Source organism: Entamoeba histolytica, genomic scaffold, assembly GCF_000208925.1.
Source record: "Entamoeba histolytica HM-1:IMSS scf_1104750518985 genomic scaffold, whole genome shotgun sequence".
Taxonomy (NCBI): domain Eukaryota; phylum Evosea; order Mastigamoebida; family Endamoebidae; genus Entamoeba; species Entamoeba histolytica.
This window is the reverse complement of record NW_001914890.1, coordinates 57,615-83,753: the sequence shown is the minus strand read 5'-3', so window position 1 is coordinate 83,753 and position 26,139 is coordinate 57,615. Positions and strand designations below refer to the sequence as shown.

Below are 26,139 nucleotides of genomic sequence, written 5' to 3'. Positions count from 1 at the left end.
TTAAAAACAATCTAAAAACGTTAATTAATTAAAACAACTAGAATATTTCTCTTGTTATCTTTTCTAATTAATCATATTAATTTTGTTGCATCTTTACAATGTTTTATTTCCTTTATAACTTCTTTAATATTTTCATTAATTATATCATTTACAGGTGGTGGTACTTCACGGTCTTTTATTTGATATTTTGGTCGTTCTTTATTAATTAAAATAGGTAATTTTTCACTAAATTTTTGAAGAGTTTTAAAATTAGTAGTTGATGGATAATTTTCTACAGTTAATTTAGTAATAACAATAAATACATTGAATTTTTCATCATAACATCCATAAACTTTATATGGAGCTCCACAATACATAAATTTGTAAATCAATAAACACAGTGATACTTGTAAATTTTTTAATTCATGTGGGAGTCTAAAACTGTATTGATTTTTTTCTTCTATTTTATTTATTAAACTAATACTGTCCTCTTCTAATTCCATCATACCATCACTATTACTTTCTTTCTTTTGAACTTCAGTATTTTCAATTTCACCTTCAGTTGTTTCTAATTCTTCATTTAATTGATTATTTATGGCTTCTTCTTGTTGCAAATTGGTACTAGAATTTATCTCTATGTTTGGTATTGTAGTAATAGTTTTAGTATTAGTTGTTCCTTCACTATGAGTTATGTTGTTGAATAATTTGTTTTGAGTCAGTTGTGTTTCTTGCATTTGATATTTTTCTTTTTGAATATCATTAGTGTTTAATTGTATTTGTGTTAATTCCGTTTTCTTTTCTAATAACTTTCCTTCATTCGTTTTGTATGACTTTTCAATACTTACTTGTTTTTGTTCTATTTCACTTTTCTTTTCATTTTTAGGATTTTCTGTGTTTTGACTATCTAGCATTTCTTCTATTGTATTATCTTGACATTCTTTGGTGAGTTCAGTATTAAACGCTAATGCATTATCTTGGGTATTGTTGTTTAAGATCCAACTCTTTACACCAAAATTTCCATCTTCACTTTGAGTTGGAAAAGGAGTAATATCAATATCATCATCTTCTCTTTTTTCATTTCTTTTTGGATTATCTTTATTAATTAATGACTTTTTACTCCAATCATCAGAATCACTTTCAATCTCAAGATCATCATCATTTTTCTTTTTCTCAATTTGTTTCTTTTTAATAAGTTCAAACTCTTGAGTTGGTATTTCTTCGATTTCATCATTAGTTTTTCTGGTTTCATCAATTTGTAACTGTCCTGACTTGTTACCAATAATTCTCTTTAATTTAAGTTCTTTAATTTGAGGTTTTTTTGTATTTGGTATAACACTGTCTTTCATTGTTTGAATACTTTGTTGTGATAATTTAAATTCTTCTGCAGCGACATCAATAAGATATTCATTCTCAAGTTTTTCTTGTCTTTTTTTCTCTTCTCTTTCATTGATTTCGTTTTTGATATCTCTGAAGATACGATCAAAATCATCCCAAGACTTGGTAAATCCTGGTCTTATTTCGTTTGTTAGTGATTCTTTATTCCGAGTATTAGATGAAATAACTGGATTTTGTATGTTTTTTCTCATTGTATTTTGAATTAAATGATTAAAAGTTAATTTTTTTTTCTTTTTGCTTAAAAAACTTCCACTAAAATAAACAACAACTCTTAAAATTTTTATAAGATATTGAGACAAATACTAAAAAAATGAATTAATTTGAAAGACTAGTAAATAACTCTCTTGTTGCCAAAAGATCGTCCAAATTTGTATTAACCATCTCAAGATACTTCGAATTATTTCTCCATAATGTGTTTATTTTTAAAGAGAGAGTTGAATGTAATTTAATAATATTTGCTTCACACGAGTCAATACAAGTAAGAGCCTCTTTAGAAAGAACATTAGTAAAACTAGTGTTATCTCTAACTACATTTTTTGTCATTGGAAGAAGATAACTTTTAATCATATTAACATGAAGATTAATAATGGCACATATTGTTTGAAATGATTTAGTTAATACAACTCGTTCAGCACTTTGTTGAAGAACATAAAAGAATAAGTCAAGAGCTTCTCCAAATTCAGAGATTTTAATACGTTCTTTAATAGAATGTGTTAAAGTAGCAGAAACATAAGACTCTTCTAATAAAACAAAACTGTTTAATAGTTTGTCTAATTCATCATCAAGTTTTTTTATACTTTCTATTGGTTTATTTTTGACTTCATCACTTGCATTAATTTTACCTAAGAAATCATTAAAATAATCTTTATAAAATGAAATAACATTACTAATTGATGAAGTTTCATCGAGAACAATTAATACATCTTGTTCTGGGTAATCTTTTGTTCCTTTTTGAGTTTGAAGTGAGGAAATTCTTCTAATAGAAGTAAAAGTAATAACTAGTGTAAGTACACAAATATTAATTTGATCATATAATTGTTGAATAATAAAATAATATTTGTCTGGTTGAAACACATCAATAGCTTTGATACTATTTTGTCTAGAAACAACTTTTAATGAAAAGTCTACAAATCCTTGAATAGTTTTAGTAAAGATAGCTTCAGCTTTTATTGTATTAATATCAAGTTTGAGTAATTTTTCTTTAATTGTAGTTGATTCATTTAGAATTAAAGTTGTATAATATGTAATATATTGTTTGGTTGCAAATTCTGAAGATCCTATCCTCATCAGTAAATCAGTATAACGAAGAATTTGTTTCATGTCTCCTTTTTCTGTTGCATTTTTAAAATTATTCATAAACTCTTCTTCAATACTTTTTTGTAACAAATTAATTTCTTCTTTCATAATACGACTGCACCCATTTCCATAACTTTTTAACTGAACAAAATGTCTAACTGTTCCATCATAATCCTTTGTTTTAAATGACTCTTTACATTTATTAACAACACTACGTTGTTCTTTAGCAACAACTAACATTTGAAGGACTAAATTAATTCTGTCTTGTGTTCTCTCTATTCGTTTAATATCACTATTAATACCAGAAGCATTATTTGCTGCTTGATCAATTACTTTTCTAAAATTTTCTGTTTTTTCTTGGATAGGAGGAAGTGATGAATTGATGAGTGTTAATATCTCATTTATTTGAGATTGGATTTGCTCAATTTTATTGGTTGTCATTTAATCAAATTTTTTTAGTATTATTATTTTTTAGTTTTTAAATTTTTTATCAACAACCAAATAATCAATTTTTTTTTATGAATTTTTTGCATTAAAAAAAAATGAAGAATATATTTTAGTTCATTCCATTAATTAATAGAACTAAATATTTATATTAAAAGATTTTTCTGATGAATGAACCATTTTTATCAAAAGAAGAACGCCTTACTTCCTTTGATGGGCTTATTGATATGAGTCAAACAAATGATAATTTTATCATTGAAAATGATATTGAAATGTTTAGAAAAGAAGAAAAGGCAATGCAATGTAATACAATGAAAGCAATAAGATATTTTATTAATTTATTAAAAGCGAAATGGTATTGTGTAGTTTTTGTTATTGTGTTTATAGCATTTTCTATGATAGTTTATTTTAGTGATTGGAAATATGAACAAATAGAAGGAGTTAATTATAAGACAGTTATATGTTTAATATCATTAGGTGTAATGATGACATTAATTCTTAGTGAAATGTATCATCCAGGAGTAATTATGATGTCTGTTGTTGGATTCTTAATATCATGTAATGTTATTACACCAAGTCAAGGTTTTCAAGGTTTTAGTGATCGTACATTTATTACACTTATAGTTTCATATATTCTTTCGTCAGCAATAGTAAAGAATAGAAGTTTAGAATTTATAACAAGAAATATATTACCAGAGACTTATCAAACAAGAGTTTGGCCATCATTATTATTAATGGTAATTACTGTTGCTACACTATCTATCTTTATAGATAATACACCAGTAGTAATGATTGGTATTTCAATTATATTTTCATGGAAAAAAACATCAGGTATAGCAGTAAGTAAAGTTGTATTACCAATCTCATTCGCTGCTATTCTTGGTGGAATGAATTCTATCATTGGTAATTCATCATTTCATAGAGCTAGAAAATTATTATTAGAAAAAGTTAATGAATTAGATAAAAGAGGTATTCATCTTAATATTACTATGCCAATATTTGAAATTAGTGTAATATCAATTATTATAGTAATTCCTGCATTAATTTATATTATCTTTGCAAGTAATTTATTACCAAGTAAAAAAGATTCATTGTCTCATATAACAAATAAAATTTATTATTTCTCATTTAGAGTAACTAGTGCTTCAAGATTTGTTGGTGTACCAATTGGAAAAACTGTATTAATTAAACCTCCTTGTGGTATTTTAAGAACTATTAGAAGAGGTGCAACATATGAACAAGTAACTGAAGATTTAGTTATTCAAGCTGATGATATTTTATGTTATACTGCTCCATCAAAAATATTAGATGATGTGTTAACTTATAATGGTATTGTTCCAGAAGATCCAACAATTACAGATTTATCAAATACTAAAGTGTATGAAGTTGCATTAAATCCAAGTGACCCATTAATAGGACAAAAAGTAGATACGTTGTTTGAAAGAAATGTTAGTGTTCTTGGAGTAAGTATTGATGAAGATAAATGGGAAGAAGAATTAAAAACCATTGATATTTTATCAGCTACATCAACATATATTTTATTAACAAAAGGAGAAAAAGAATTAAGAGGAGATTCATTTCATATTGTTACTGATATTGGTATTCAATTACCTGCACCAACAAATCTATTTAAGATTATTATTCCTTTATTATGTCTTCTTATTCCATGTATTCTTGAAGCAACTAAAGTTACTACATTAGCTATATCAGGATTTGTTAGTGTATTAATATTAATTGTTACTGGATGTATGACAGTTAAAGATGTATATAATTCTATTGATGTTCAAGTCTTGTGTGTAGTTGGAGCGTCTTATGGAATTAGTGCTGCAATAGATAAAAGTGGAATTGGTAATTTGTTAGCCTTATCAACAACAAAATGGTTCTATCCATGTGGTAAATTTGGTATTTTATTAGGTATTTTCTTACCAACACTAATTCTTGCTCAACCATTAGCTAATACTATGATTGTTGATATTATGTTCCCTGTTGTATGGAATTTGTATTATGGTATTAATGACTCATCTCCACATGGTGCAATTATAGGAATTAAGTCAGGAATGTATACCATGATGATTGCATCGTCTAGTTGTTTCTTAATGGCAATAGGTTATCCAACCCATTTTATTGCTTATCGTCATGCTAATTATACAATGAAAGAATTTTGTGTTTATGGATTGCCTGTGTTTATCTGGGTGACGTTGTGTGGAGCATTATTGCCATATTTATTCTTTGAAGCAAGAAAATAATTGGAATTATTAAAAACTATTCCTTTATAGTTCTTTTCTTAAATTTATTTATATTTATTCAAGACTCAAAACTGTATTTTAAGATATAACTTGAAATATTCAATCATTAATAATGGAAATTGATGGTAGTCAACTTGAAGGTGGTGGTCAAATAATAAGGACTTGTTGTTCCATTGCCTCAATTAAACATTTTGATATTATGATCCATTCTATTAGAAAGAATCGACCAAAACCAGGACTTGCAGATCAACATATTGTTTGTATTAAATCAATAGGAGAGATTTTTGGAATTCCATTAGAAAATATTCGTTTAAAACAATTAGAATTATTATTTGAAGGAAGTAAAGGTAAAAACGTGAAAGAGCCAATTGTTAAAACATTCAAAATGAAAGGTGCAGGAAGTTGTTGTTTAGTATTACAGTCTCTTCTTCCTATATTGATTAGTATAGAAGGAAGTCATCAAATATCAATACATGGAGGAACACATGCATTATGGGCACCAACTCCTGAATTTTACAATGACATATTATCACCAACACTTAAATTAATGGGAATAACACTTAATGTTCAACTCAAAAAGTATGGGTTTTTCCCAAAAGGAGGAGGAGAAATTGAATGTTTAGTTCAATCTCCTTCATCTATTCAACCAATTAAATTAATTGAACGTGGAAATGGAATTAAAATAAGTGGACAAATTGTTGGTGGAAAAGGAGATGATGAAGAAATAATTTCAATACTTCAATTTGTTAAAAAAGAATGTAGAAAGAATATTAGAATAAATGGAGAGCCATTAGTATGTGAAGTGGATGGAATGTGTCATTCAAATGGAAAAACCAAATATGTTGAATTATATATTGAGTTTGAACATTGTAGAATATCATCATGTTGTGTTCAAGAAAATAATGAAACGTTTAAAAATCTTATAACTAGAACATTAAATAAGTTGTATGAAGAATTTGAACATGGAGGATGTTGTGATGAATATCTTCAAGATCAATTATTAATTCCAATGGCATTAGCAAATGGTCATTCTATGATATCATGTGGTAAAATATCATTACATTCTGAAACTATGTTTGTATTATTAAAACAACTTTTAGGAATTACGTTTAATGTTATACCACAAGGAAGTTATAATATTATTGAATGTTCTGGATCAAAGTAATAAAATTAAAAAACCAAATATATTAAAATAATAAAAACAAGTTATAATGAAATGATTATTTGGGTGAAGCCTTTAGTAAAGAATTGATTCAATACAAAGTGGAAGATTTATTTTTTCTTCTTTTTGACGTAAACTAGCAAAAATAGGTAATTCTTCTTCATCACTTTCCCAAAGAGCTGGAGTACCATAATGATTAGCTAAAATATTCCAATCAATAGAACAACTTATAATATTATCTGGCTCATCCTCTTCTTTTTGTGTTAATAAACAATCATCACAAGAATCATATTCTTCTTGACTACCAGATTCATCAGTTGAACAATACTCTAAACCAGGTGATGCTGGTGAAGAAATAGCACCAAAAAATTGTGCAAATCTTTTCATTGTTGCTTTTTGTCTTCTATTTCTTTTACTTGTTTGAGCTTCAGAAAATTCAATAACAACTCTTTTACCATTCCACTCTTTTCCATTTTCAGCATCTTTAGCTTTTGAAGCATCATTTTCATTTGCAAATTTAACAAATGCGTATGTTTGTTCTCCTCTTGGAATAGTGATTTTTTGAATTAAACCATATACCTCCATTTTACTTTTAATAAAAGATTCATCACATTTACTCATGCCAGTAACATAAAGTGTTGTTTTATCTAAATCACTTTCTTTTATTTGTGATGACTTAGCCCATTCTATAATAACTTTATTATTTTCAGCAAAAATTCCTTTCTTTTCTTTTGCATCACAAACACATCGAATAGCATCTTCCACTCTTTTAAATTTAACAAAACCACATGCTTTTTTCTTTTCTCCATCACTTAATAGAGTAACTTCCATTATTTCTCCATAATATCCACAAAGATATCTTAATCCTTTCTCTCTTCTATTTCCTATACGTGCCACAAAGACTGTTGTTGAACTATTCATCTCTAAGACTCAATTTTTAATTCTTTGAACTTAGATTAAACCATCATTTCTTTAAATATCACAGGGTTCTTTTAGAGGGTTTTTTTTTGGATTTTCTGTTTTTAATATAGAATTGTATTTCTTCTTTCTTTGAATAAAGGGTTGAACTATTGAACTCAAAGTTATTGTATCGACTATTTTCTTGAATTATTTCAGTGATTCAAATCATATAAGAAGGGTTTCCTTTTCGTGGAATTTTCTTAATATTAATCAGAAAAATATTCAACTAAATTTAAACTTGCGTGTCAATGTAAAAATAAACCTCCATTTCTTTTTTCTTCTTTGTATTTCGATTAAGTAACACTTTTCATTTTTCATTACTCAAACTCTTAAAATAGAAATTCAATTTAAAAATAATTCTAAAAATTAAAAATGAACTATAAATATATATATAAATAGTTCTATGTCTATTTTTTTTTATTTTTTATTTTTCAAATTTAATCCCATTATTTTTATTAGAAAAAAAGATATTGAAGTAACTCAATATTCGGTAAACAAAAAATCATATTTAAAATGAGTACTCGTGGAATTAAAGTTGTTCTTGTTGGAGATTCTTTCACTGGTAAAACTTCTCTAATCCAAAGATTAGTTACAGATGATTATTTAGATACTCATTTATCAACTGTTGTTTCTTCTTGTTTTCAAAAAACGATACATTTAAGTGATAGAGATATGAATATTAATATTTGGGATACTGGTTTGTTGTTCTTTTATTTTAATTAAACTTAAGTACTTAATTACTAGCTGGTCAAGAACGATTTAGATCATTAGCATCAAATTTCTTTCGTGACGCACAAGGTATTATCATTTGTTATGACGTTACTTCTCCAAAAAGTTTAACAAGTATTCCTATGTGGATTACTGAAAAAGAAAATAAAGCAGAAGATAATGTTATCTGGATGTTAGTTGGTTGTAAGTCTGACTTACAAACAAATGTCGAAGAAACAAAAGTTAAAGAAATTATTGATAAATATGGAGTTCTTCATATGACTTGTTCAGCAAAAACAGGAACTAGTTTGTTTTCATTTTATTTTTATTAGTCTCAAAAATTAATACTTTAGACGTTAACGAAATCTTTGTTACTCTTTGTGAAAGAATTAATGAAATATTACAAGATCCTATTAATGAAATTGATGACGAACCAGATTTGATTAATGTCAATCAAACCCCTTCAACAACGAACAGTAAAAAAGATTCAAAATGTGATTGTTGATATCTTTTGTTTATTTAAATACTTTTCGATTGAGATAAACTATCTTTTCTTCTTATTTATTTTGTAAATACTTTTTTCCAAAAGAATGATAATAACATTTAAAATATTTTGTTTTCTTTATTATGTAAATTATTTATAACATTTATTCTTCTGGAAGACATTTTTATCTTTAAAAAAATTGTTATGAAAAATAGTTTTTGAATTTCTTTATTATAACCCTGTTTATTATGTTTAACTTTACACAAAGCCTAACATAATTATATTAATAATATGAATAATTATCTTCTTTTTTTTTAAAGAGAATAATCTCTTTATTTAACCTATCATTTATGTTTTTCTTGCAAAATGAGAAAATCACTTCTTTCCTTTATTTCTTCTTATTATTATCTTTCAAAACTTCTTCTGCTTAATTCTTCTTTTTAACCTTTTGTTTATTCTCTGCCTTAATTTTAAGGAATTTCATTTTTCTTATTTTATGAATAGGAGAAGGAATCATTTTATTACTACTATATTAGTTTGACTAATCTTCTTTTTAGTCTTACCCACACATCAGCAAATCCTTTTCCTTGGTTAATATATATTTCTTAATTTATGTATCAATAAATATCATTTCTTATAGTACATTAAGTAATATTCCACGATAATAAATTGATGCATTCTTTGTAATATTATCTAATACATTTCTTATTTAAAGGCACTATCATAACCAGGTAATAACAAGGAAAGTCAGCGCATGAACTATTTTAGGGTTTGTGTGGTGTTTCAGACATGATACTTCAATTGTACTCTTTGTCAGTTTAACAAAATAAAAAAGTGGTTAAAAAGTACATTAAAAAAACATAATAAATCGGGAAAAAGACTATAATTAAAAATAGAAAAAAAGAAAAAAAGAAAAATTAAACATAAAAAGAATGACAGAACTAAACGAAGAAGGAAATAGTCATGAATGAAAGTATAAGTGTGTCTACTGCTCCTGTTACACCACAAAATGAATTAGAAAAAACATATGATGGGTCTATTCAATTAATTATTGGTCCTATGTTTAGTGGTAAAACTACTGAATTAATAAGACTTATTAAAAGGTTTAGATATTCCAAAAAAACTACTGTTGTTATTAAATACTCTAAGGATACTAGGTATGGATCGGAAGATGAAGCTATTTCTCATGATAAAGAATCATGGAAAGCTATTCCAACCATGAAATTAATGCCAGTACTTGAAACCGCTCTTAATTATGAAGTTATTGGTATTGATGAAGGTCAGTTCTTCCCAGACTTAATAGAGTTTTCAGAGGCATGTGCAAGTTATGGAAGATTGGTAATCATAGCAGCATTAGATGGTACATTCCAAAGAAAACCATTTGGACAAATTACTGATCTTATTCCATTATGTGAAAGCGTAAAAAAGTTAAGTGCTGTTTGTGTTAATTGTGGTAAAAAAGCAGCTTTTTCATTAAGAACCAGTTCAGAAGAATCAATTGAAGTTATTGGAGGAGTAGATAAATATTGTGCTGTCTGTAGAAAATGTTTCTACAAAGATGGTGCTACATTAAAAACTCAAAGAAGTGTTGAATTTGCTTCTCACATAAGTGAACTATAATAGTCAAGAAAAAAAAGAATAATTCTCATTTTTAATAAAAATGAAATTAATATAATTTTCTATCATATTTAGTTAATTGATTTTTTAAAAACATTTTGCTTTTTTATATATATTAGTTCAAACTTAAATGAGAAAAATTAATTAATTTCATTTTTATTTAATTTTTCTCCTTTTGATTTTGTTAAAGAAGTATTTGAATTTAACTTTTATTTTGATCTTCTTATTTTATAAAGAACAAATAACATAATAAATATTGAAGAAGAACTTAACAAAGAAAGACTTGTTATAAGTCCAAATTTTCCTATCATAAAAAATGTTAAACAACCTGTAATAATAAACCATATTACACACAAAACTCCAACCTTCCATATTATCTTATTAATAATTCTAATTGAATAAATAATTTCAAAGTCGGATATTAATATTGTAGATAATTCACATACAAGAAATGATATTGCAACTAATAAAAACAATTAACATTAGGTTTATTTTTTAATCCATCAATTTTAAATGATTTGGGTGTATTAAAAACAAAATGTAATAGTTCAGTTAAATTAAGTACTACAACATCATCAATGTCTTATTAAATTTTATCACATACTAACTAAAATCAAACAAATACTATCAACTAACAACTAGACTATAAACAAATTTCTTATTCTAATCCATATATCTTTTTTTTTAATTTCTATTATATTATGTGTCTAGTTTAACATTTTTTGTTATTTCTTTTTGCCTCTTGTTAAGTGTCTATTTGACTCTTTGACTAACTGTTAATTTAATAGTAATTTAATATTGTTATTTATAACATTCTTGAAGTATATTATAGTATTAAATTATTATTGTTATATAAAATTTAATTTATTTTTGTTTTTATCAAAAGAACTCAAACTGAGTTTAATTATTACTAAGAAGATGGAAGGTGAAGGTTTAAATAATAAAAATTTAGACACAATGAAGAAAGAAAATGTGGTAAATTATTTTTTCTTTGAAAATGGAATTGCTCTTTCAACTGAACCAAAAGAATATTGGGCACAATTTGTTGATGGAATAAAAAAAGAATTAAAAACGAATTATATTATTGTTTGTTTAAGATTAAAAAGGTAATAAGGTAATAACTCAAATAGAAATATTGTAGTTGTAATTCATTAAAATCAAAAACAAGTGATGGTATAGAAGTTGGAGCATTGAGACTAGCAAATGAAATTTGTAATGACCTTAAAGATACTAAAAGTAAAAGAGGAGACGAGAAATATAATATTCATTTTATTGGACATTCACTTGGTGGACTATATTTCAGGTTAGCAATTCCTATATTATTTAATCGTAATATATTTAATAATTCAAATTATATCCCATTTAGTTTTATTACTTTAGAATCACCTCATGCTGGTGTTAAGAAATCACAAACAGGAATTAAATCTTTCTTTGGAAATGTTTTTGAAGGAGAAACACTTAATGAGCTAGAACTAAATGATCGTCCTTTTCCACCATATGACCCATCATGTTTAGATGAATATCCTTTATTGTTAAGAATGGTTGAAGATGATGTTATTGCTCCATTAAAAAAATTTAAACACCTTACTTTAGTCCAAAACATTAGAGCATCACCACAAGTCCCTTATGTATCTTCTGCACTTGATCGAGCCATTCCTTATGATAGAGACTTTTTACAAGATCAATTTCTTTTGGATGGATTTAATTTCTTAAGGGGATACAATGATATTGTTGATGGTTGTACTAAACAATACCAATTACAAAATGAACGTGGAGATATTTTTGAAGAAAGAGTAGATAGTTGTATTATTCATGACCGTATAATTAAACAACTTAATACATTAAATTGGAGGCGATTAAATGTTCATTTTAGAACAAAATCAAATGACGCTCATATATTCATTATGGGGCAAATGAATAGAAAAAAATTATTTAAAAATTGGGGAAATGAAGATGTTGAACGATACTTGGATGTAATAGCAAAGATTATCAAAAGAGATATTGACATTGAAAATAACACTTTAGAAACAAATCCTTCTCTTATTGAAGAAGTTAATAACCAAATAAAATCAGATGATCAACCATTTAAAGAAGAGAAATTGATTGATATTCCTCAATCAACTCAAATTGTTCAACAAATTGATAAAGATCAAACTCAATTACTTTAATTAAAAATTTATTTCTTTTTATAAGTTTATTAAATTAATTTAAAACCTACTTTTCTAATGCAAAAATGTCATAAATTAGCAACATCCACCTTCTTTTTGGGTTTGTTGACCTTGTTTGGAAATATCAACATTATTAGCATCAGGTTTTGGATTGACAAGATCAGAGAATTGTTTAAATATCAATCGTGTAATTTTTGCCATTGCCTCTTCAACAGCAAGTCCACTTTTAGCTGATGTTAAAATACCATCTGAATACTTTTGTTCTGCTACTTTAGCCATTAAGTCTTCTTGTGCCTTTTTTAATTCTTCTTCACTTAAACAATCAGCTTTATTTCCAACTAATAATGCAGGAATTGATTGTTCATTAAATTTGACTTTATTCTCAAGATCTTCCTTCCATCTATCTGTAGCTGCAAATGTATCTGGATTAGTAAGGTCATACATAATAATAGCACCATGTGCTCCATTATACTATTTTGGTTATTCTATTTTCTTGATTTTTGGTTAAAAATATATAAACAAACATAAACACGAGTCATAGCAATATACTTTTCCTGACCTGCAATATCCCATAATCTAAGTTCAACATCACGTTCATCAACTGTTGTAAATTTAACAGCAAAATCAACACCAATAGTTGCACGGTACAATTGGTCAAATACACCATGACAATACTTTCTAATGGTTGATGTTTTACCTACACTTGGTTCTCCAATAACAATGATTTTTAATTGTAATGCTTCCTTTGACTCTTCCTAGTTATATTAATATATTTTCAAATTAAAGACAAATAAACGTATCACATCTCACAAACCATTATTTGTATGATTTAGTTCCATTTGTTCGTTCAGTTGTTCTCAACTTTTCTCATGGATTATAGAATTTTCTTTTTTATTCCATCCTGAATGAGCTAACTTTGTAACCTGCAATTTTTTCTTTGTTTCTAATAATAATAATATTTATATTATATTTTATAGCTTTTTTTTTTTAAGAAAGAAGAAATAAATTTTCTTTTCTTTTCTTTTCTTTTTGTAAAGAAAATAAAAAAATAAAATGAAAAGTTACAAAAAATGAAACCTAGAGTTGAATATCAATAATTAATGAATTAACTGTATAATTGAAAGATGATACAATGGATTAGAATAAGGGACAACACGATGAGCTAATGGAACAGCATTTTTATAAGTTAAATTTATATTTGAATTTGAAAATACTTTACCATCAGAAGTAACCCAAAATGCACCAGGAATAGTGATAACTAAATCTGAATTAGAGATAGGATGAATGATTAATGATTTTTTTAGATTAACAGGATGATATAAAGTAGGTTTTGTAGAGAAATTTTGAATAACAAAGATGAAATGATTTTGGTCTGAGTCTATTTCAACACGTGTAGAGTTATTTTCACAAGGAACAGTCTTTGAATAATAACTTCCAAATAATTCTCCAGAAAATAATCGTACGATAATAAAAAAGTTATTTTTTCCAGAAAGAACAGAATAAATATCTCTTGAAGAGAGTTGAAGAAAATTTGAGTCATATAATATCGTATATCCATTAATTACTTGTTCTGTTCCATTTTTAATAGATGAAAACCATTTTTTAATCATTAAACAATATTCTGAAGTAGGTGTTAATTGTGGAGAATAAGACATTATGTCAAAAGAATTTAATGGCGAGTCTAAATGAATTGAAGGAGTTCTAAAAGGAGAAGGAGAATTTTGTTGATTAGTGTTGTTAGAAATTTTTTTAATTCTTGGACTTGAAGAAAGTAAATTTTTTGAATCATCTGATTTAACAAAATCTGCAGACAAAATATCACAACTATTTGAAAGTGAAGTATGTGGAGAATTAAGAACATTTGATGGTTGAAGATCATCTTTAAGAGAGAATCTTTTTTTTTTAGAAATCTTAAATTTATGAACAGGTTTTTTTTCTAATTTGTATCTGTCAGAAAGACTTCCTCTCTTTGTTGTTTTTGTTTCTTCATTCCCCATAAAGATAAAATAATTTTAGAAGATTCAAATTACATAATATTTTGGTTTTAATTTTTTTTTTCTTTCATTTAAATAAAAAAAAAAAAATCATAAAAATTTATTAAAATTAAAAAATATTCATTTAATATGGTTTTTTGTGAGTGAAAAAGTACACAACAACTATTACTACTAAACCTGGAATAAAGAAACAAAACCAAGGATTATACCCAAATTTTATTTCTGATCTTTTAATTTTTAGTTGATCATTTGATTTTATATTAGTTTTTATATTTTCAGTTCTACAATTTTTACATTCACAAATACCACCAACACTAATTTCATTTTCAGGATTACATCCAAATTTTTTTGTTTTTAAATTATTAAATTTACAATTAATGATATTTTCAGTAAATCCTTGATATGGTTTTAAACAATGAGAATCTTCAAATGCTTTAATGTTATAAATTTTAGTTCCTTTACCTTTTCTTTTAGATGAAATATAAATAACATTTTTTTTAGTTTTACATGGTTTTTTAATTGATATTGGAGTACATTTATTTTCAGAAACATAACCACACGCTATTTTATATGAAGTATTAAAAACACAATTTGTGTCTAATATTTCATTATTTTCACATGAAACTGGAATACAAACTTCTATCACTTTTGGTTTGACAATATCCCCCTCATTAACTGATGTAACTCTTTTACTATTTTTCTTTGATTGATATTCTATTGGACCTCTTTGTAAATAAACACCTGCTTTACGTGCAGTTTTAAATCTCATTCTTTTAATTGCAACTGAGTCATTTACGAGAAGTAATAATAGAAGGATGGAAATAAATTTCATTCCTTGTAAATTATCTTTTTTCAGTTCTTTTCTATTATCTATATTTAAATTTTTAAGACGATTTCGAATAACACAATTTTATAAAAAATAAATATTCTTTTTTTTTTTTTTAAAAAAATGTTTATTTGATGAAATAAAAAGATGTATTTCTTTGACAAAATCAAAAAGAAATAGGTAATGACAAATCATTAGTATATTTTCTATTTTAAGATTTTGTTTTGATAAAAAAAACTAAAAATAAATTTTTTTAATAATAAAGCAATAAAAATTTTGATTTTTTTTTGGATTTTTATGAAAAAAAATCAGAGTTTTAGATTTGATAAAAAAAAACAACATAAAATTAAAAATCAAGATCTTTTCATTACAAAAAATGGAGTTTGTAACACATTGTGAAAATTCTGAAAGTTCTACTACTTCATCTATCATCCCTGAAATGGAGACTTCTTCTCAAATTGTTGAACTTGCTCTTTCTGTAGAACGAGCTGATACTGCGGCATTACTTGGAGCTGATGAAAGTAGTATTGATACATTAGAAAAAAAAAGATTAGAAGAGATAAGACAACAACAAATTAGTCAAGCTAAACTTATGGCTGAAAGAAGACAAAAGAAAGCTGCTATGGGTATGGAACAACGTCAAAATTGGGAACAAGAAATTGAGAGATATCGTATAGAAAATGAAGAAGTTGAAGAAAGACAAAGAAGACTTGATATAGAAGAAACAATGAATGAGTTTTATCCTAAATTATGTGAATGGGTTGGACTTAGTAATTATGAAGTGTTATACAATAGTGTAGAAGATGGAACAAATGCATCAGATTTTAATAAAAAAGTATGTGGAGAAAAGAATGTTATGTTTATTATAATCACAAAAACAGGATATGCATTTGGATGTTTTTGTCATAAAGTTTGTTAATTTTGATTAGTTTTGATTTTATTTATATTAAAGGGGTAATCAAAATTGATAAAATCATATTATATCTTACAAAATGATTCTTTTTCGTTTCTATTTTATTCACATTATCCCTCATTCTTTATTAATTAACAAAATCTATATTTATTTATAGAAAATTCCTTATCCAAAGAAATCTTATATTTATTCAATGTACGATAAAAAATATTTTACTTTTTCTTTAAGAAATCCTTCTTGTTCAGAACCAATATACTTTAAACAAAAACATCAAGGAAAATCTATTTGTATTTGGCCAAATGATGAACAAAATTTTATTTTTACAACAAAACGATTTATTAAAATTAAAAATCCTAATGGTCCTCATGGCACACGATCATTCTTTCACGGTAAATTCTCATTAAAATATAAAAGTAAAGACCATCAAAAAAGAGAACATACTTTCTTTACACAAACAACGGCATTTGATGTACATCGTTTAGTTGTTTTACATTGGTTTTAACATAGTATATGTACTTATTGTATTATCATACAAACTATATTAAATATATTTGTCTTCTTTTTTAGTTTATTTCCAAATAGTATTTCTTACACTAACTAACAAAAACTACAAATGAAACTTAATTACATTTAATAAAAGAAGTATAAAAACTTCCTTTTTTTTAATATGAATCTAATATGAACATTCTCTTTAATGCAAAATCAATATCATCACCAAGAAGTAGTGAATCTAATGCATTCTTAAAATTTACTTTAAAATTTGGATTTACTTCAGACACAACTTCATTTAATGGAAACATAATTGAAAATGCACCATCTACATTAATAATACACTGTTTATCAGATTTAAATGAAATAGAAAAATGACACAAATCGCCAAATGATCTTAGTTTACCAAATTTAGTTGGTTTAGACAATTTTGGACTTCTTAAAGAAAATACAAATGTATCAAAATCTTCAGCAAATCCATATTCATTAATATAAATTGGAGCTTCAAGATAACAACCAAATAATGCATTTTTAGTTGTTTCAAATAATAAAACAAGGTTTTTTCTTCCAATAACAGTAAATTGAATATATTCCTGTAAAAAAGGTTGTTGGTCAGTATCATATAATATTCTAAATTCATGTTGTCCTGTCCATTCTTTAAGATAAAATAATTCATTTAATTGTAATGTATTTTCAAAAGAATTTATTAAATGACATTCTTTTAAATTATTATCGATATTTTCTTTTCTAATATCTTTTCCATATATTGTATTTGATATTTGTATTAAAATGTTATATGCACTCTTTGCAAATGACTCAATTATTTCATCACCACTCATTTGGTCAATAGCTTTTTTCATTTCTTTTAATGTATCTTTAATAACTTCCATCATTCTATCTTTTTGAAGTTCTTTTCTTATGAAAGAAAAAGAATTTCTTAAATAAATTATTTCTTTAATTCCTATTCAAAAAAAGAACCTAAAAGTATAACAAGGATCGCTTCTTTTAATTAACACCTCTTAAGCTTTAACTTGTTTCTTTGAACCTTTAGCTGGTTTCTTTTCAGCTTCAGCTGGGGCAGCAGCAGCATGTTTAGCTGATCTAGTATAGATCCAAATGTGATTATCAACCTTAACTGGAACAATTAATTCTTTCTTTTCAAGGTCTTTAAGAAGAATTTTAGCAAGAGAACAAGTAATTTTCATTCTATCAGCAACAACAGCTGGTGTAATAACTTTCATTGATGGAACTTCCTTAGTACATTTGTCAAGAGTAGCTTTGTCAAATAAAACAGCATTATTTAACTTTTCCTTAACTTTAGTCTTTGACCATGATTTCTTTGGAGCTTTTCCTCCTGATGATTTTTTTGGTTTAGTTAAAGCACCTTTCTTTCCTGCAGCAGCTCCTTTTCCTTTAGCGTCCTTGGGTGGCATGAATCTGACAATTCATTTTCTTGTTCAGATTGCTTTTTATATTTCTCTTATTATTTTCTTTCTATTTATTACTTCTTCAAACCCTTATTATTCAATTATAGATTCATTATAGCTTTTTTAATATTATTTATAGTTTATTTATTTTTTAGTATTTTTTAATATTATTTATAATTTCTTTTTTTTGATTAAAACTTTGATTTTTTCAATTAGAACTTAAAATTAAATTACTATTTTATTAGTTCAATATTACTCTAATTTTTTAAATTAATTTTGAATATAACCGTGTTTAAATTAATTCTTTTTAAAGTAAATTATTTTGGTTATATATTAGTTATAATAATTAACTATAAATACAATAAATTTGATTATTTTATTAGTTATTTTTAATACTAATGCATTGACTAAGTTATCATTTTTATGAATTGATTAATTTATTTGTTTCTTAATTCTTTTTATTGTTTCTTGTTAATAATATAAATTTTTTCAGTTTAAAATAGGTTTATTTCTTCTTCTAATTATTCAATGATTTTCAAGATTAGTTTTGTTGTTGAATGGAAGAAATGAGTATCTGATATGAATTTCTTATAATATTGAAAATTATATTTTAGGTATTTGTTTGGTTAAATTACAATAAGTTTTTGTGTTTATTAAAGAAATGATAATGGTTTAGTCATTTTGAATTAGTAAATGTTAATTATTTTTTATTAGTTTTAATAATTTAAAATTTTTAATAAAGATTAATAATGAAGTTGGAAAATTTAATTTGTAAAACTAGAAAATAATTTTTAGTTTATAGTTTTAACAAAAAAAAGATTATTGTATTACTTATAGAATTTGATTTCCACTCTTTTTGATTATTTTTTTATTGTCATCATTAACAGAAATAACTTTATAAGAATAGTAAAGTATATTTTGAAAATAATTTTTCTTCAATTTGTTAATATACAAAAGTTTTTAAAAAATATTATGGATTTATTTCTCTTCTCTACACTCTTAATTTTTATCTTACTCTCTTTAAATTAGTAATTTGACATTTCATTATTTAACATCATGAACAAAGAATTAATAATGTAGTGATTATTTTATTTTTGTTATAAATAAGAATAATCATTTATTATTTGAATAATCTTCTTTGATTATTTTGAGTATTATTCTTGGTATTATCATCTTAAACTTATTTCTTATATTTTATTACTTCTACTTGTTATGATATTATTATTTGGAAAATAAAATGATGTTAACTGAATTATATTTTGTTAATAGAATAGTTATAATTTCATTTCATCATTTAAATGAGGATAAGACACTAACAATGAATGTGTAGAGTCAAGTTAAGTTTTTCTTTATTACAACTAATAAATACAAACAGTATTTAAATGGTCAAATATCTTTGTATATAATTTCATAATACAAATAATGTTAAAATGAACATTAAAATACAACAATAATCTATTGAATTTATTCAGCAGATGATTATGATATTAGTTTTTGAGTATTTAATAAGTTGTAGACATTCTATAATAGGACAATAAAGTAAACTTCTTTTTTATGTTCATTTATTCTCATTCATTTAAATATATTAATTCAACACATTTTAATATAATAAAAATTAAATGATAATGAACAATATTGTTTTAGTTTAAAATGGAAATACTAATATACAAAAATAATGAAGAAATAAAATTATAATATGAAAAAGATATATCAGCATAACGATTGTGTAATAAACAATAAGTTTCTTTTATATAACAATATTCTTGCATAATAGAATAATAAATTGCAATTTCATATAGCTTTTTTTGTTTGTGAAATTTTGAGTGGTTATGATGAAATAAAATGATAAAAAGAAAGTAGAATTAGTCTTTATCTTCTTTGTAGCCAACAACCATCTCTTGATCACCAAATACTTGGATAATACATATAAGAGACTTCTCATTAAAGTCATGTTCAATTTCTTTCCCAAGTTCATTTTTAGGAAGTTTAATATCACTTCTTACTGTCCCATCTTCATCAAGAAGAGTCAAATAACCATCATCAATGTCTTGAAGAGAATATTCTACTCTTTTTATTACGGGAACATCAACATTGGAATGAGCAGGACAACAGTCAGTGTACTTTTTCCCAGTGAAAACATCAATTCCAGTTAATGTTACTTTTGCATGTCCATGTTTTCCATCCTTAGTTTTATTAAATTCAGTGATTTTACATGGGAAAGTTCCAATGACAACAAAACCACCAACTTTCAATGAACCAGCTTTTGTTGGGATAGTGTGAATAGTATGATTATTCATTTGATAATCTTCATTGTATTTCATTGTTTCCATTATTTTTATTAATTAACCTATCTCCACTTTAAGTTTGAATATCTGAATCTTTGTACAAGAACATTCAATTGAGACTTTGCTCAAATACAGTAATAGTTTAGAAAGTGATTTTTTGTTAGTAAAGAAAGGTAACTCCTTAAACAAACCTTATTGATAAAACCAGAGGAAAATTTATTTAAGGGTGAGTCATGGTACAAAGAGTTATTGAGGATGATTGTTTACTTGTTAAAAGTTACTTAGTGTTAAAGAATGATGTTTGATATAAATTACAAAAAGAGATGTAGGAATAACGTCAGCGTTAAAGTAAGATGGATTATTTGAACTATTATATGCTCAGCTTTTTAAGTAAAGTTATTCTTACAAAGACAAATATTACTGTTTTTATTGTAAAATAAACTTATGAAGTAAGTTTTTTGAGGGTTAATAAAAAATTTAGTTCAACAGAATAAAGTTGAAGAAATTAATTTGTTCAGTTTTTGAGAAGATGAGAATATCAACAACAGGTAAATCTAGCAACAAACTTTTATAGTGTTAAAGAATAAAATTTAATGTTATAATGTATTAATTAACGTTTGGTTTATTCTTTTTTAAAAAGTCATTGGGATAATGTTTGTAGTTCAAAAACATCACCAACTGAAAAGGAGAATGAATGAAGTTAAAAGAATATGTTTATTTAGTTATTAGTACGAAGATACTCTTTTAATAAAACAAGAAAAAAGAATTTAAAGATCTTCATTTAACTATGTTAACTGATACACAAAGTTAGTTATATTTAATTTATTTGAGTAAAGAAATAATAGAATGAACAATTTATTAATATGTAGAAATAGGGGCAGTTATTACTGGTGTAGGAATTTTCTTTACATTTCTAGGAATTGTGTTTTTCTTTGATCGAGGATTTCTTACATTTGGGAATATTTTATTTATTTGTGGTATTTTCCTTGTGATTGGTATTCAACAAGCATTTGCATTTTTCTTTCAAAAGAAAAGAGCAATTGCAACATTTTTTTTCTTTCTTGGGGTTTTATTAATATTATTTAAATTTACATTTATTGGATTATTTATTGAATTCTTTGGATTCTTAAATCTCTTTGCGTTTGTTTATTATTGTATTATTGAGAATAGATTTGAAAGGTAATAAATAATAGTATTAACCATTAGAAACTTTATTCCTGTTGTACTTGCATTTTTAAGAAGAATTCCATATGTAGGAGAACTTTTGAATATGGGATGTATTAAACAATTTATTGATAGAACTTCACCAGACTATTGTTTACCAGAATAAATGACTTTATTAAATTCATATTAAAATTGATTTGTGTTTCTCCGTTTTAATGGAAGTTAAATGGAATAATGAATAAAAATTAAATAGACAAACATAAGAATTAGAAATAAAAAATAATTGATAATAAAAAGAATAATGAATTATGCTTTATTTTCTTGTAATATCTTTGAAATAGTAATTCTTATATTTTCATTTTTAATACCAAATAATAAGAATTGACTACATAATGCTAATATTGCATCTTTTTCTCTTTCACCTTTGATAAGTTCTAAAGCATATGGTTCGTCTTGCATTTGTAAAACTAGTCCTAGTCTTTTCCTTGGATTTTGTATCATTTTAAGGAATTTATTTCTAATATCTAATTGTTCTGCACGATGTGCAGTTAATGCAAGTAATTCACATGCAAAAGGTTCTAATTTTTTAATAGAAAGGAATTGTTCAAGTCTTTTCTTTTGTTCATCTTTATTACCAATTTCTTCTATTACAGCAATTTTAGCACGAAGTATAATTTTGTCATCCACTTCCATTGATTGTTTAAAAGTATTGACATTCCTTTCTACTTCTTTTTGGTCCATTTCAAATCCTCGATAGAATGACATGCATTGTTGATAAATAGAATCACTAGGAACTCCACTAACATTTTCACTACTTTTAATAATTTTTTCAGCCATTTCTTTATAAGACTTATCTCCATGAATTTCCCAAATCCATGTAGATTCATCTAAATAGGTTCTTTGTAAGAATTGAACTCCTGTAGAAAATTGAGATGTTGCAGTACTAATTTTCATTAATTGATCTTTATTTATTCTTTGATTGTTTAGTAATGATTCAAATAATAAATATTGGTCACTCCATCTTTGAAATAGAGCAAATGATGATTGTTGAATAACAGTATCGAATTGTGCACAGAATTTAAGAATATTTAAATTACCATCAACAGTTTGAATAATACTACTACAAGGTGTTTCAAGAATACTTCTCAATTGGGGTAATCCATTGAAATCAATTACATCATCATTGGTCATTACTTTATTAAGTAATGAACAAAAACTATATGAATCACTATATGCAATACATATTTTTGCAAGATATGTTAAATACATATGTCTTTGTTTTGGAGTTAAACTAGTTGGTAAATTACGAATGATCATATCACGACAAATATTAGAAATTGACGCTATTTCACAAATTATTTCTATTTGTGGTTTCTTTAAACACACATTAATTACTCTTAATAATGATGGTTGTGATAATTGATTCATATGTTGTTTAAATCGTGGAATGTCAGAATCAATTCCACATGCTATTCTTCTTGCTTTTCTATAACACCATTGTTCTTCTAATGACTCAATAGACATATCACATTCTGTTGACCAAACATTGCATAAAGAAAAAAGGTTAAGAGACACTAAAATACATTGAACTGGATGTCTATAAAATTCAGAACATCTTTTAGTATGATTATGTAATGAATCTTTAATTCTACATCGTTCAATAGCTGCAAGACTATAAAATTCTTTATAAGTCATCATACATCCATTATTATTCATTGTATGTAATAAACGAAGTAATTTAACAATTGTCTGCATAAATGGTGATCCTTTTTTAGCATCTTCTGGAGATGCAAGCATTAATCCATATGATGCACATCTCATTAATTGAATTTGACGTTCATCAGATGGTGGAAGAGATAATGCAGCTTTACAAACTATTTCTATTGATTCATAAACATGTTCAGAAAATTTATTTACAAATGATGCATCTTCTGGTTTAATAAATGATTGCCAAAGATAAGAAGCAGGGGAGTCTTGATTTAATTTCCTTAAATCAGGGTCATATGGACAGTACATTGCATTAACATATTTCTTTTCATTTTCAATTTCCTCTAAACAATGAAATCTAATTCCATCAACTTCTTGAATTATACAATACACATGGTCTATAGTATCTATTAAATATTCATCAGTTTCTGTATTAATTGAATGAATTTGAAAGACATTTGGATATATTTCAACTCCAAATAAATCATTATCAAGCCAAAAGAGTCTATTACTAGAACCAAGATGTGCTGTTTGATCAAAATTATATTCATATAGTAATTGTAATGTATAAGTATTTTGTGGAGCATTAATCATCTTTTCTTTATTATTTGGGTCTTTTATTTCAGTAATTCCTTTTACAGTTTCAAATTTATAAATGTTAATTTCAAAATTTTGTGTTTTAATATCTTTTTGTAATGCTAATAATTGACTTCCATCATAACTAAATCCATATGATAAAATTTCTAAATTTTTCTTTGTTTCAGCAGAGAAATTTAATGGTAAAGAAATAAGATTTGGGAATTTAAAATAAAAAAATAAATTCTCTGCCATATAAGCAATACCATTTTCATTTAAAAATATACCAATTAATGTATTTGCAAATCTATTATAATGTAATAATATTTCACTTGTCTCAGGAAACATTTTTCTTGTAAATTCAATTCTATCTGTTTTTAAATTAAAGATTCCTGTTATAACAATTGAACGTTTAATTCGTTCTTGTTTTTCTGGATTAACTACTTCTACTCCAAGTAATAACACAACACCTAATCCATAAATATATGCATTTAATAATTTTGGATTTCCTTGTCTAAATTTTGTTTTAGAATATGTATCATCAAGAACAACTAAATTTCCATCTGTTGTATAAATATGAATATATCTGTTTCTTGTTATAACAACTATTCGATAATCATCTAACCATCCTGCTTTATAAATATTATCTCCACTTTCTAATTCAACAATTTCTATATCATTTATTTTATTTCCTTTACCATCAGCAATAGAAATACTTGGTTTACTTTTTCCTCCACTACTAATTTTATTTGGATCAGGATAATATAAAATTGGTCCTCCTGCTTTACTACAAACATAAATATGATTTTCTCGATTAACCATTTTTACTTTAATTGGTTCTTCTGTATAAATAATTGCTTTTAATACTGTTTTTGATTCAATTAAATCTGGCTCCATTTCTAAACTACTTTTCTATCCTTTTTTAGTTCTTTTTTATTTTTCTTCTTTTTTATTTCTTGAAAAATATTTTCTTCTTTACAACAAAAAATCAATTTCATACAATATCTCTTTTTTATTCTTCTTATTATCTTTTATCATTTTAGTAATGGTGTTGTTTCATTAGTTAGTGGTTGTTGTTTATTCTTAATAACAGGAGACAAAACACCAGCATGTGTTGAGTTTGTTGTTGAACTGACTTTAACTTCAACAAATTGTTGTTCATTTGGAAGTACTTTTGAAGGAGAGACTTGAGGATGTGGTAAACATGTTTGAGACGTTGCTGTTTTATGAGGGTTTTCTGGTGATGAGATTTCATATCGGAGCTGGACGTTAGTTTGTCATAATAAAAAGACAAAGAAAGTCACAAACAAATGGAGGTTGTTCTGTTGTAATCAAACACATTGAATGACCTGGTGGTAAAGTTGATGAATTGTTATTTAAATATTCAGTGACACACCTAATTCCATCTGATGTCCCATGGTACATTGTGTGTGTTGTTTTACAACATGGAATACGTCCAGTAACAAGTACTGATTTAGTGATACATGACTGAAGTAGTAAATTGATTGAATGAATATATTTAGTATATTCCATAGGATCAATTTTACCGTTTAGTTCATTAGGAATAATTTCACTGAATGATAATGGACAATGGAATGTGTATGTCACAGATGGAATGATAATGATGGTTTTACTCATAATTTTAACTTTATTAAGAATTTTTAATTCAAATTTTAACTTTGATTTTTCCTAAAATCTTTTCTAATTTTTGAAATAAATAACAAAAGAATCTTGTCATTCATTAAACCGTTGGAAAATGTATTAATGTCTATTCATTTTTTTGTAAGCCTTTTGTTGTTATGGCATCACTAATATTTTTTTAGTGCAAACAAAATGTTTTAATTCTTGTTAGTGAATGGTTCTTAAAAGTTATTCAATTTATGAGTTAAGAAGACATTAATAAAATTTAATACATTCAAAAATAAATGAAAATATGTACTAATATTTTAAATTAAGAAGTTATTCATTATATTATTTTGATATTCTTATTGTTACTTATTAAATATGCTTTTGATGTAATTAAGATATTGTTTCTATTTCAAATGTGTTTCATTATTATTAAAGAAGTATTATACATGTTGTATTTTAAACATTGTTAATTTCATTAATTTGATGTTTGTTTAAACATAATTGATATATAGATGTAATAAGAAATGAATTTTAATTTTAACATTGATTAATGTTATAAATCATTTATTATTTATTCATATAATGTAGAAATGAGTTTATTTAAATAAATAAAAGAGAAACAACAAATAATTCAATAAATATCATAAAGAAGTAATACATAGAATATTTG

General features: G+C 25.3%; 18 protein-coding genes across 18 annotated transcripts, besides 1 other annotated feature; 7 read left to right on the top strand and 11 right to left on the bottom strand.

Annotated features, from left to right (window-relative positions):
- Positions 1-71: 71 nt before the first annotated feature.
- On the bottom strand, positions 72-1,565 carry EHI_177600 (uncharacterized protein; the record flags this gene model as incomplete). Its single annotated transcript, XM_650838.1, has 1 exon — positions 72-1,565. One exon carries the CDS (start codon positions 1,563-1,565, stop codon positions 72-74), a length of 1,494 nt encoding a protein of 497 aa, XP_655930.1.
- Positions 1,566-1,689: 124 nt separating this feature from the next.
- Positions 1,690-3,111, bottom strand: EHI_177590 (uncharacterized protein; the record flags this gene model as incomplete). Its single annotated transcript, XM_650837.1, has 1 exon — positions 1,690-3,111. The coding sequence occupies one exon, from the start codon at positions 3,109-3,111 to the stop codon at positions 1,690-1,692; it is 1,422 nt and encodes a 473-aa protein (XP_655929.1).
- A 275-nt stretch (positions 3,112-3,386) lies between these two features.
- On the top strand, positions 3,387-5,360 carry EHI_177580 (sodium/sulfate symporter, putative; the record flags this gene model as incomplete). The annotated part of the gene is made up of 1 exon (XM_650836.2): positions 3,387-5,360. The coding sequence occupies one exon, from the start codon at positions 3,387-3,389 to the stop codon at positions 5,358-5,360; it is 1,974 nt and encodes a 657-aa protein (XP_655928.2).
- Positions 5,361-5,472: 112 nt separating this feature from the next.
- Positions 5,473-6,525, top strand: EHI_177570 (RNA 3'-terminal phosphate cyclase, putative; the record flags this gene model as incomplete). The annotated part of the gene is made up of 1 exon (XM_650835.1): positions 5,473-6,525. One exon carries the CDS (start codon positions 5,473-5,475, stop codon positions 6,523-6,525), a length of 1,053 nt encoding a protein of 350 aa, XP_655927.1.
- Positions 6,526-6,597: 72 nt separating this feature from the next.
- On the bottom strand, positions 6,598-7,443 carry EHI_177560 (RNA recognition motif domain containing protein; the record flags this gene model as incomplete). Its single annotated transcript, XM_650834.1, has 1 exon — positions 6,598-7,443. One exon carries the CDS (start codon positions 7,441-7,443, stop codon positions 6,598-6,600), a length of 846 nt encoding a protein of 281 aa, XP_655926.1.
- Positions 7,444-7,995: 552 nt separating this feature from the next.
- Positions 7,996-8,695, top strand: EHI_177550 (Rab family GTPase; the record flags this gene model as incomplete). Its single annotated transcript, XM_650833.1, has 3 exons — positions 7,996-8,179; positions 8,227-8,496; positions 8,544-8,695. The coding sequence occupies 3 exons, from the start codon at positions 7,996-7,998 to the stop codon at positions 8,693-8,695; spliced, it is 606 nt and encodes a 201-aa protein (XP_655925.1).
- A 295-nt stretch (positions 8,696-8,990) lies between these two features.
- Positions 8,991-9,470: a repeat region.
- A 167-nt stretch (positions 9,471-9,637) lies between these two features.
- On the top strand, positions 9,638-10,294 carry EHI_177540 (thymidine kinase, putative; the record flags this gene model as incomplete). The annotated part of the gene is made up of 1 exon (XM_650832.1): positions 9,638-10,294. The coding sequence occupies one exon, from the start codon at positions 9,638-9,640 to the stop codon at positions 10,292-10,294; it is 657 nt and encodes a 218-aa protein (XP_655924.1).
- Positions 10,295-11,209: 915 nt separating this feature from the next.
- EHI_177530 (uncharacterized protein) lies at positions 11,210-12,459 on the top strand (the record flags this gene model as incomplete). Its single annotated transcript, XM_650831.1, has 2 exons — positions 11,210-11,377; positions 11,422-12,459. 2 exons carry the CDS (start codon positions 11,210-11,212, stop codon positions 12,457-12,459), a joined length of 1,206 nt encoding a protein of 401 aa, XP_655923.1.
- Positions 12,460-12,513: 54 nt separating this feature from the next.
- Positions 12,514-13,276, bottom strand: EHI_177520 (Rab family GTPase; the record flags this gene model as incomplete). Its single annotated transcript, XM_650830.2, has 3 exons — positions 12,514-12,930; positions 12,984-13,214; positions 13,274-13,276. 3 exons carry the CDS (start codon positions 13,274-13,276, stop codon positions 12,535-12,537), a joined length of 630 nt encoding a protein of 209 aa, XP_655922.1. The 3' UTR covers positions 12,514-12,534.
- A 280-nt stretch (positions 13,277-13,556) lies between these two features.
- EHI_177510 (uncharacterized protein) lies at positions 13,557-14,456 on the bottom strand (the record flags this gene model as incomplete). The annotated part of the gene is made up of 1 exon (XM_650829.1): positions 13,557-14,456. One exon carries the CDS (start codon positions 14,454-14,456, stop codon positions 13,557-13,559), a length of 900 nt encoding a protein of 299 aa, XP_655921.1.
- Positions 14,457-14,577: 121 nt separating this feature from the next.
- EHI_177500 (uncharacterized protein) lies at positions 14,578-15,222 on the bottom strand (the record flags this gene model as incomplete). The annotated part of the gene is made up of 1 exon (XM_650828.2): positions 14,578-15,222. The coding sequence occupies one exon, from the start codon at positions 15,220-15,222 to the stop codon at positions 14,578-14,580; it is 645 nt and encodes a 214-aa protein (XP_655920.2).
- Positions 15,223-15,655: 433 nt separating this feature from the next.
- Positions 15,656-16,694, top strand: EHI_177490 (uncharacterized protein; the record flags this gene model as incomplete). The annotated part of the gene is made up of 2 exons (XM_650827.1): positions 15,656-16,189; positions 16,350-16,694. 2 exons carry the CDS (start codon positions 15,656-15,658, stop codon positions 16,692-16,694), a joined length of 879 nt encoding a protein of 292 aa, XP_655919.1.
- Positions 16,695-16,854: 160 nt separating this feature from the next.
- On the bottom strand, positions 16,855-17,574 carry EHI_177480 (uncharacterized protein; the record flags this gene model as incomplete). The annotated part of the gene is made up of 1 exon (XM_650826.1): positions 16,855-17,574. One exon carries the CDS (start codon positions 17,572-17,574, stop codon positions 16,855-16,857), a length of 720 nt encoding a protein of 239 aa, XP_655918.1.
- A 126-nt stretch (positions 17,575-17,700) lies between these two features.
- Positions 17,701-18,114, bottom strand: EHI_177470 (40S ribosomal protein S25, putative; the record flags this gene model as incomplete). Its single annotated transcript, XM_650825.1, has 1 exon — positions 17,701-18,114. The coding sequence occupies one exon, from the start codon at positions 18,112-18,114 to the stop codon at positions 17,701-17,703; it is 414 nt and encodes a 137-aa protein (XP_655917.1).
- Positions 18,115-19,970: 1,856 nt separating this feature from the next.
- On the bottom strand, positions 19,971-20,438 carry EHI_177460 (translation initiation factor eIF-5A, putative; the record flags this gene model as incomplete). Its single annotated transcript, XM_650824.1, has 1 exon — positions 19,971-20,438. The coding sequence occupies one exon, from the start codon at positions 20,436-20,438 to the stop codon at positions 19,971-19,973; it is 468 nt and encodes a 155-aa protein (XP_655916.1).
- A 742-nt stretch (positions 20,439-21,180) lies between these two features.
- Positions 21,181-21,723, top strand: EHI_177450 (uncharacterized protein; the record flags this gene model as incomplete). Its single annotated transcript, XM_650823.1, has 3 exons — positions 21,181-21,199; positions 21,263-21,533; positions 21,600-21,723. The coding sequence occupies 3 exons, from the start codon at positions 21,181-21,183 to the stop codon at positions 21,721-21,723; spliced, it is 414 nt and encodes a 137-aa protein (XP_655915.1).
- A 140-nt stretch (positions 21,724-21,863) lies between these two features.
- On the bottom strand, positions 21,864-24,662 carry EHI_177440 (uncharacterized protein; the record flags this gene model as incomplete). The annotated part of the gene is made up of 1 exon (XM_650821.2): positions 21,864-24,662. One exon carries the CDS (start codon positions 24,660-24,662, stop codon positions 21,864-21,866), a length of 2,799 nt encoding a protein of 932 aa, XP_655913.2.
- A 447-nt stretch (positions 24,663-25,109) lies between these two features.
- Positions 25,110-25,478, bottom strand: EHI_177430 (uncharacterized protein; the record flags this gene model as incomplete). Its single annotated transcript, XM_650820.2, has 1 exon — positions 25,110-25,478. The coding sequence occupies one exon, from the start codon at positions 25,476-25,478 to the stop codon at positions 25,110-25,112; it is 369 nt and encodes a 122-aa protein (XP_655912.2).
- Between the last annotated feature and the right edge of the window lie 661 nt (positions 25,479-26,139).